Source organism: Cherax quadricarinatus, chromosome 43 (assembly GCF_038502225.1).
Source record: "Cherax quadricarinatus isolate ZL_2023a chromosome 43, ASM3850222v1, whole genome shotgun sequence".
Taxonomy (NCBI): domain Eukaryota; kingdom Metazoa; phylum Arthropoda; class Malacostraca; order Decapoda; family Parastacidae; genus Cherax; species Cherax quadricarinatus.
Genome location: NC_091334.1, coordinates 28,231,113 through 28,241,788, shown reverse-complemented (window position 1 = coordinate 28,241,788; position 10,676 = coordinate 28,231,113). Strand labels below are relative to the sequence as shown.

The 10,676-nt window shown below is 42.5% G+C and overlaps 1 protein-coding gene across 1 annotated transcript; it reads left to right on the top strand.

Annotated features, from left to right (window-relative positions):
• Nucleotides 1–1,648: 1,648 nt before the first annotated feature.
• Nucleotides 1,649–8,627, top strand: LOC138850924 (zinc finger protein 84-like). Its single transcript, XM_070093808.1, has one exon. The coding sequence runs from the start codon at nt 1,772–1,774 to the stop codon at nt 2,879–2,881; it is 1,110 nt and encodes a 369-aa protein (XP_069949909.1). The 5' UTR covers nt 1,649–1,771; the 3' UTR covers nt 2,882–8,627.
• The last annotated feature ends 2,049 nt before the right edge of the window (nt 8,628–10,676 follow it).

Here is a 10,676-nt window from a genome sequence, read left to right as displayed (position 1 = left end):
CTGGCACTTGTAGTGTCAGTACTGCAGGTCATCCTGACACCAGAATCTGGCTTCTGTAGTGTCAGTACTGCAGGTCTTCCTGAGACCAGAGTCTGGCACTTGTAGTGTCAATTCTGCAGGTTATCCTGACAATAGAGTCTGGCACTTGTAGTGTCAATATTGCAGGTTATCCTGACATGAGAGTCTGGCACTTGTAGTGTCAATACTGCAGGTCATCCTAGCATCAGAGGTTGGAACTTATAGTGTCAACATCAGTGTTAGAAATTTCATGTAAGAGCTGTAAATAATGTAATGCATATATAGTGACAATACTTAACTACAGTGTTAATAACAGTGATAACACTGACTAGAGTGTTAATAATACAATGATAACACTACAGTGTAATTAATACAGTGACAGTGTTCATAATGCAGTATAATATTTACTATTATTATAATCTTTATTTATACAAGTACATGATACAACTTATACAGACTGTCAGGGGAACACCTTCCACCTGATCAGAATTATGGAAAAATAATGAGTAAGTTCCAGGAAAGATAATAATGGAAAAAATAAAAGCATTTAATTATAAAAAAGAGCCACCATTGATTCATGTGAGATCTTGAGACACAAGACTTTTCGTAGTCTAGCAGATCTAAAGATGTAATGAAGATATGATGTTAATTATTCTAGGTAGGCAGTGCTAGTCTGACGTTCAGAAGCTTCTGTTGATATTAGTTCACAGTATCTCACACCAGATATGAAAGGAGAGATGAGGAATCTCTATGTTCTACAAAGTTCTGTTGCCTGGGTTCTAACTCCAAGATATCTATCATCTACTGTAGGTGACCAAGCCAGCAGGAGAGCTGATAATGAAAAAAAAAACTGGTTATAAGATGGTTATTAAGTATAATATTGAAAGAAGACAAAGAGTGGTAATTGTACTTCATTGTCATTACTGGTAACCAGGTTAAATACAAAATAAATGAAACAATATTCCTGGTAGATCGCTCTTACCTGATCAAGAGAAGAGTGGAGGTGAAGTGATTTCCCAGACTCCCACCAATACCAAATGAAGTTAATACTACCAGGAGTAGAAACAGAAACTTAGTTGCAAAGAAATTTGTAGTTTTACAGTGGCCTGCTAGATGGCAGTGCAGGCGGCAACACACTGTAAAAGTCTCTCGGAGCCTGAACTACCATATGCCCAGTTTACTGACTTTTTTTCACACAGGCCATAGCTGACATCAGTGACATACTATACAGAAAACCCTGATTATGCAGAGCATTTCAGGCAAATTAGGTTAATTTTGTCCCAAGGATGCAACCCACACCAGTTTACTAACTCGAAGGTACCCACTTACTGCTAGGTGAACATGGACAGCAAGTGTCCTAAAGAAACACGACTCAATGTTTCCACTTGTACTGAGGATCGAACCACAAATCTGTGTGTGAGATGAGTGCACTGCCAACCGAGTGATGGGACAACACTGTACGTAACAATATTGTTGGTAACAACATTTACAATGCCGACAACAATATTATAAGGTTAATGTGTCATGAACACTGAAATATCTGCTAGTATAACCCTTCCTATTCCTCAGACACTATTACCTTTACTAGTTTAGTGCTTGTTTTATATATATATATATATATATGTATATATATATATATATATGTATATATAATAATAGAATATTGCAGAAATATTAGTTTTTATTGTAATAAAATATTCTCAAAATCTCCTCTGGACAAGCAATTTACTATGTGAGAATACTATTGTTCAGTATGTCTAATAAACTTGAAAAACAATGTGTTGAAGCAACACAATGTGCAGTTGTTCATGTAGGAGACCAGTTAGATCATTCACACTCGCTCAAACAGTCTTCCTCGCAACAACCTCAGTGTGTATCACTGACCAGAGTTATTATAGAAAAAACACTTCGATGTTCAGTGTGTCTAAAAGCGTTTTCTAAAAAATCAACTTTAAAAAGTCACATGAGAACTCATACTGGAGAGAAACCATATCGGTGTCCAGAATGTCTGAAAGACTTTTCTGAAAAAAAAGGTTTAGTAAGTCACATGAGAATTCATACTGGAGAGAAACCATATCAGTGTCCAGAATGCCTGAGAAACTTTTCTCATAAATTATACTTAGTAACTCACATGAGAACTCATACTGGAGAGAAACCATATCATTGTTCTGAATGTCTGAAAGACTTTTCTCAGAAAGTAAGTTTAGAAAGACACAGAAGAACTCATACTGGAGAGAAACCATATCATTGTTCTGAATGTCTGAAAAACTTTTCTCAAAAAATAAGTTTAGAAAGACACATGAGAACTCATACTGAAGAGAAACCATTTCAGTGTTCACAATGCCTAAAAAACTTTTCCGAAAAATCATTTTTAGAAAATCACATGAGAACTCATACTGGAGAGAAACCATATCAGTGTTCAGAATGTCTGAAAAACTTTTCTCAGAAATCATGTTTAGAAAGTCATATAAGAACTCATACTGGAGAGAAACCATATCGGTGTCTAGAATGTCTGAAAGACTTTTCTGAGAAAAACAGTTTAATAAGTCACATGAGAACTCATACTGGAGAGAAACCATATCATTGTCCAGAATGTCTGAAAAACTTTTCTCATAAATCATCCTTAGTAAGTCACATGAGAACTCATACTGGAGAGAAACCATATGAATGTTCTGAATGTCTGAAAAACTTTTCTGTAAAATCAAGTTTAATAAGTCACATGAGAACTCATACTGGAGATAAACCATATCAGTGTTCTGAATGTCTGACAAACTTTTCTCATAAAAATAATTTAGTAAGTCACATGAGAATTCATTCTAGAAAGAAAAACATGTCAGTGTTGAGGAAGTCTAAAAGACTTTAATGAAAACCAAGTTTAGTAAGACAACTGAGAATTCATACTGGAGTGAAACAATATTGGTGTTCACTGTTTAAAAGTTTTCAGAAAAATCTAATTTAGTAAAAACCCTCTTCAAGGGGGGCTCCTTGGAGCAGTGAAGAGGCTCTTTGTCTGAGGAATTGGACCTTTTGGTCTTCATCCTCAAAGCGAACCTAATTATCCCCCAATCCTGCCTTCCCTACTACGCCGTCCCCATGCCCTCCCTTTTTTTCACTCTTTTTCTCCCCTCTCCCTACCCTCCCCTTGTTCCCGCTCCATTTGTAGTCTCTGGGGTCCTTCCCACGGGCATTACGGTTTCTAGGTAGGAGGAAGTGTGCTGGGGTTCATCCCACTCCATGGGGTCCCTCGGGGTGGTGTGGTTTGCCGTGTTATATGAATTGTCTGAAGGTGGCCTGCTCCCTTCCAGGATTTACGAGAAGTGAGCGGGGTGCCCTTTGGATAATGGGTGTATCTCCAGAAGCTGCCTGTCAGTTCTGGGAGGTGGCAGTTGAAGGAGGTATGCTTTGTGGCGGGTTTCTGACTGCCCTTTCTTTTGTCAACCGAGGTGGCTTGGTAAATGTGAGGCTGCTATCCTGGAGCGCTGGTTTACTGGCATGAAGGGTAGGGTATGGCACAGGTTCCATGCTGCATCTTCACTGCCATTGCCAGGTCTATCATAATGAATGAGAGATCTGTTACCTTAAAGAGTTTGAGGGCCTTGCTTACACTATGGCAGTCTCTCAGCTCCGCCTTCAAGGAAAACTTCTTCGTCTCCTGTATGCTTGAGTAGCCCGTAGACCTCCAACCTCAACAGTCCTCCCGCCTCCCAATCCCTCTGTGTCTGTGTCTTCCAGGGTCACCCCAGTTTCTAATGCTTTTGCAGTTTTATCCTCTAACACTTCTACCTCCGCACCACTTTCTACTTCTACTTCTTCTTCATCTCACTCGCTCACTTCTCAGTCTACTAGACCTTGTAGACCTACACCTTTTTTGCATCCATCTCCTGTACAGAATCTATCTTCAACCTTGGAGACTAGTTCTCACCCCCTTTCCAGTTCTCACACAAAGGTGGAGGTTCACACCCCTAGTGTAGTTCCCTCTTCCCCTGTCCCATCCCCCCCGTCTTCTTCCATAGTTGCCCTCCAACCTCCTTCCTCTCCTGTTACACTGCAGGACTCCTCTCCCCCAGCCAACACATCTCTCCAGGATCATACTCCCCTCCCTCCTCAGACCTCTTTGGTTGCCTCCATAGTTACCCCAATCTTTGCTTGCAATATCTCTCCTGTCTGACATCATGGCATCGTCAGCTTCCTTATCAACTGAGATGTTAGATGCTATCTCCAGCTATATAGCGGAGACAGCATCCCCGTTGGACACCAACGCGCCTCCTACCCCTTCTATTTCACAACCCATACAACTGTCTATTCCTCCACAATATTCTAATTCTTCCTTGCTTACACATTTACTGTTACCCCCACACGTTCACTTTACTGATCCTAAAAGCCCAAAGGTTTTATCGTTTCTTATTGTTGTCATTTTATTTTTGTATATAATGTCTTTTTTACAGTGGAATATTCATGGCCTTAGGGGCAATCGAGAACTCCAATTGTTGCTCTCCCAGTTGTCCCCAGTATGTGGTGGGTTGCAAGACCCCAGAATTCGTTCTTGCTGTCATTCGCCCCGTTCCAGGCTACTTGCTGATACACTCTTCCGGTCCTTTACCTGACGAATCATTTAATGAAAGTGCACTTCTTGTACGCATTCTTGTACCGTATCAACAAGTTTTTATTCGTTCCCTGCTGCATTATACTGCAGCTCGTATTTATTTGCACCGATGGTTTACAGTTTGCTCTCTATCTTTCTCCCTTCTGTGCATTCTGTATGTCTGATATCACATTTTTAATTTCATCTCTGCCACCGCCCATATTGTTGTTGGGTGATTTTAACGCTCACCATCACCTGTGGGGAGGGTCCCACTGCGACTCTCGAGGTGATTGGTTGGAGTCTCTTTTCACATCTCATCCTCTTCATGTTTTAAACATAGGTGCTCCTACCCATTTTGACTCTCGTACTAGGTCTCTCTCCTGCATTGGTCTTTCTATCTGTTCCTCGCCCATTGCAATTGATTTTGCCTGGTCTTTTCCTCTGGATTTACACGATAGCGATCACTTTCCCATACTTCTTACCTCTACTATGTATGCCCAACCGTTTTGTAGTCCTCATTGGCAATTTGCTCAAGCAGATTGGAACTTACACTCCCATCTTACTACCTGTTGTGAGGACCCCCTTTCGTCCTCTGTTGATGAACTAGCACACCACTTTTTGACCTTAGTTCTAACTGCAGCAACGTGCTCTATACCCCAAAACTCAGGTAGGCATTCTCAGGCAGGCATACCTTGGTGGTCTCCTACATACACCTGTGCAGTGCGTTTAAAACATGCTACATGGGGCTGTTATCAATATAATCATACTGTGGAGCGTCTGTTGAATTTCAAGCGGGCAAGGGTAGTTACTCGCCACGTCATCCGCAATCCTAAATGCACTTGATGACGAGACTACGTGTCCACCATTAACTCATCTTCCCCTATGTGTGCGATTTGGAAAAAGGTGTGGAAATTGTGTGGTAAGTACAATCTGAACCCAGCTTCCATTTTGCAGGTTGCTGGAGTTGATGTCACAAAACCCTTCAAGGTTGCAGCAGCAGTCGGGAACTATCTTGTTCGTATCTCCCACGGGCTTCACCTCTGTCCCTCATTGCTTGCGTCTAAATCTACCAAAGAGCAATTGCCCTTAGATTTCTCCTCCGATGGGTTGGAGCTGTATAACGTACCTTATACTCTTCAAGAACTGGAGTCCACACTTTCTGTTTTCCAGCTGTTGACACCGGTACCTGATGATATCCACATCAGTATGCTTTAACATCTCCATTCTATGGCCCTTCCCATTCTTTTATGTCTTTTCAATCTAATTTGGATGCTAAGGGTTCTCCTTCAACACTGAAAATCGGCTATTGTACTATCGTTTCGCACACCGGGTGCCTCAGGACTTGACACCTCTCACTATTGTCTCATTGCCCTGACCAGTGTGGTCTGCAAGGTGAAAGAACGATTCATGAATAGACGTCTGATATAGTTCTAAGAGACACAATAAACTTTTCCCTTGCCAATATGGCTTTCACAAAGGCTGCTCTACTGTAGACCCCTTGCTCCACTTAGATACGTATATTTGAAATGCCTTTGCTAACAACCACTCTGTCCTAGCGGTCTTTTTTTTGATCCAGAGAAGGCATATGACACCACTTGGAGGTATAACATCCTAGCCCAAGCCCACTCCTTAGGCCTCTGCAGTAATCTACCAAACTTCATTGCTGCTTTCTTGTCTGATAGACATTTTCAGGTCCGTATTGGCACTTCGCTTTCCTCGGACTTTGTACAAGCTGAGGGAGTTCCACAGGGTTGTGTCCTCAGCACTACTTTTTTTCTCTTAGCTATAAAAGACCTACCTTCCGTTCTTCCTTCGCATATTTGGTTGTCACTCTATGTTGATGCCTTTGCTACAGCATATTCAGGCACTGACTGTCGATTAGTAGCAGCCTCCCTTGAGGTTGTGATAGACCGAGTCTCCCATTGGACCACTTCTGACAGCTTTAAATTTTCTAGTACGAAAACCCGGTTCATTACCTTCACTAGATGTCCTCTTATTCTGGATACCCCCTTGTACTTACACTGTTCATGTATTCTGGCATGTGATATGGTCACGTTTCTGGGCCTGCTCTTTGATCACCAGCTGACGTGGAGACCACATATTTCTTCTTTAAAGACAACTTGCCATGGTCGGCTAAATCTCCTGAAAGTTCTCGCACATCACTCGTGGGGAGCAGATCGTTGCACTCTCCTTCGTTTGCATTCCACCCAAGTCTTGTCCCAGCTGGATTATGGTGACCAAATCTATTCTGTGGCCTCTCCCCCAACTCTGTCTAAGTTAGATCCCTTTCATCACCAAGGTCTCCGTCTGTGCCTTGGTGCCTTTCATTCATCCTCTGTTGAGAGCTTTTATGCAGAAGTGAATATTCCATCCTTGTCCGATCACCATGATGCTCACTGCCTTTGCTATTATGTTCGATCTCATGACCTCCACAATCCTTCCGTATATAGGATGGTCACTGATGTTAGATGTTCTTTATTTGTCCGTCGCCCCCTGCTTACTCTGCCCCTTTTCTCTCAACCTCCATTTGCTCTTGTCTTCTCTTCGGTTACCACCTTTCTATGTTCATGTAGCATCTAACTTTTACCCTGCCTCCTTGAAAAGTTCCAGCTGTTTGTGCCTGTTCTTTCCCACTGCCATGTGTGAAAGCCCAGTTACCTCCAGTGGCTTCCCGCTCTCTTTTTCTTAACCACTTCTGCTCTCATTCGCATGCAATTGCGGTGTGCAATGATGGTTCTAAGTCTTCCGACAGTGTCAGATTCGCAGCAGTGTTTCCGGATAGTGTCATGCGAGGACATTTATTATCCTTGGCAAGCATTTTTACAGCTGAATTGTATGCCATTCTTGTAGTACTTATCTGTATTGCATCTATGCCTGTGTCACCATTTGTTGTTTCAGACTCCCTTAGTGCTTTACGGGCTATACAAAAATTTGATACACCTCACCCCTTAATTCTTAGTATCCAGCTTTGGTTATGCCGTATCACTAGCAAACACAAAGGTATTGGTTTTTGCTGGGTCCCTGGTCATGTTGACATACAGGGCAATGAACAGGCAGACACTGCTGTGCGGTCAGCAGTACATGAACTCCCAGTTTCATATCGAGGTGTTCCATTCACAGACTATTTTGCTGAAATTGCTGCCCACCTTTGTTCCCTTTGGCAACAACATTGGTCTGATCTGCTCCATAACAAACTTTATTCTATTAAACCGAGTATAGTTTCTGGCTGTCTTCTTTTCATCAATGTCGAGGTTGGGAGACTACTGTCTCCTGTCTTCACATCGGCCAAATTTGTTTTACTCATGGGTATCTCATGGAGAGGCAACCTGTTCTTCTCTGTGAGAATTGTCAAATTCCAGTATCTGTTAGCCACATTCTGTTGGACTGTCCATTCTACCAACGAGCAAGCAGAATTTACCTCCAACATCGTCTCCACTCCGCTTCCCTTTCTTTACCTTCCCTTCTTGCTGATGGACCCTCCTTGAATCCAGACTCTTTCATTGACTTTTTGACAGCAGCTGATTTACTACACACACTCTGATGATGATGCCTCTAGCACTCTCGCCTGTCCTTTCCACCTTAATCTCTTGCTACCCTCTACCCCTGCACTATCCACTGGCCCACTGCACTCCATACCTTAATAATCATCCCTCTTCCTCTTGCCACCCATTTCCCCTGCATCCTTCTGTGCCCTGTTGCACCATATAACCCTTGTGATTTGGTGCTTCTTTTTGATTATAGTATAATTACTTAATCCTGTAGAGACAAAATATGTTCTTGCAAACATTTCTAGACCAAGTTTCAAAAGTTTAAGTTTGGTGTAATACTAGATCATAATTTAGTGTAATTGTAGAGGTTAAGTTTATTGTAATTTTCAAGTTTAAATAATTGTAATTCTAGAGTTTAATTTAATGTATTTCTAGAAGTTGATTTAATGCACTACTGTTGCTTAATTTGGGCCATTGCTCTATGACCCTTGTAGGTTTAGCACTTAGTTATGATTATAATAAAGGCAATTTAGTGTAAATTCCTGAACTTAATTTACTGTAATACTTCAGCAGCATGCAGCAGGCAGTGGCAGCATTAATGGCTGCTCCTTAATCTTTGCAGTCCCTTGGGCCAATATAAGCTCCAATGATGGCCTAATTGCAAGTACTGCTGCATGATTTTACGTGGAACTTATAATGATCCAAGACAACTGACGGTAATGTCAACAAGCTGACCAAATTTGATTAAAAGAGGACTGCCTGGCATACCAAACATCAACCCTGCTGCCAGACGCGCAACCATCCAGGCAGTGTTTACCATCAAGTTACAGTAGCTGCACCTTCACAAATTTGCCAGTGTTCACATGGGAGGGAAACAAAGAAGAAAAAACTCCAAGTCGAACACCAAGGACACTGTTACCATTCATGTCTACCCTGCAGGACACCATTACATCATCTACCCCCCCTCACCACTGCCCGGGGTGATAAAACAACAACAATCATGGCAGACGACCCCTAATCATTCCCAGGATTCTTCCTCGCCCACTCCTCGCCTCTTAACTAACAGCACCACATCAACCATGGCAAATACACAAGACCTATTCAACCCAACCGACAGCACTGACTACAGCTTATCAACATCCCCAGGTATGGCACTGGTACACAGTCCTCTTCAACAACACACCACTCAGAAGATTTTGCAAGAAAATTATATCCTCAAACTACAAAATGAAAATTATGAAAAAAGGATTACAGACTTAGAATGCTCTCTAGTTACCCATAACTCAAGGATCATTGAACTGGAAACAAAACTAACTTGACAACAAAGACTGAACAACATAGACATGCAAACAGCTCTCATTAGCCACACAAAACAACTAACTTCCCTAACAACTAAGTTATCAGAAGCTGAATGAGCCTGGAGGGCAAACATTGACTCAAAATGGAGTACATACCTACAGTATCAAAAGGACTTACTGGAACAAGATAAATTACAAAATGCTGTTATTGTAAACATTCCCAGCTTACCAACAGACACAAACCAGGATAACTGCACACAAAATACTCTTCAGCTAATCAAAGACAAGATGCACATTAACATTGAAGCTGTCCATATCAAGGAGGCTCGACTGCTAGGCAGACCGGGCCAAAAACTAAGTGTGATGCTAAGATTTCACTCTCCCAAAAAAAGGACCTTGTAGTTTCTTCCATCCAGGGGAATTGTGATGTTTGTTAATGAATGTTTAACAAGAAAGTGACAAAATCTACTGTACCAACTTTGTAAACGCAAGCGTGATAATAGTGATAGAAGTAAAAAATGTTTCACTCGTGATGGCACCTCTTCAAGGGGGGCTCCTTGGCGTGGTGAAGAGGCTCTTGGTCTGAAGAATTAGACCTGTCGGTCTCCTTCCTCAGACCGAACCTAATTACCCCCCAATCCCCCGTTCCCTATCCCATCCTCCCCATCCTCCCCTTTTTCCTTTCCTCCTCCTCCTCCCCACCCCTCCCTTTTGCCCTTCCTTTTTGGCCTTTGGGTTTTTTTTTTTTTTTTTTTTCCCCCCCCCACAGGCACGCTAGTTCCTAGGTAGGGGAAAGGGTACCGGGGTCCATCCCATTTCGTTGAGGTTCTTGGCGGTGGCGTAGTTTGCCCTGGAATCTGGATTGCCTGGGGATGTCCCGATCCCTCTCCGGTATCCCGGAGGGTGGCTTTGGGTGTCTCTCGGGCGACGGGTGTATCTCTGGAAGCCACCTTTCGGATTCCGGGGATGGTGGCCGAAGGAGGTATGCTTTGTGGCGGATTTCCGGCCGCCCTCTCTTTTGTCCACCGAGGTAGCTTGGCAGATGTGAGGTTGCTATCCCGGATTGCCGGTTTACTGGCATGATGGGTAGGGTATGGCACGGGTTCCATGCTGCATCTGCGCTACTTGCGGTGCTGAGGTCCTCTTGGGCGCGGAGGGAGATTTCTGGCCCTTTCATTCCTCCTAGGAACTATCCCTCCCCGGTCCCCCCTTTTTTTTATCCTTTTTTTTATTTTTATTTTCTTTTCTTCTTTCTTTTTTTTCTTAAAAACAAAAAGAAAGAAGTAACCT

Coding starts and splice junctions, on each gene's coding strand:
- LOC138850924 (XM_070093808.1), top strand. CDS start 1,772: ATGTCTAATAAACTTGAAAAACAATGTGTTGAAGCAACACAATGTGCA.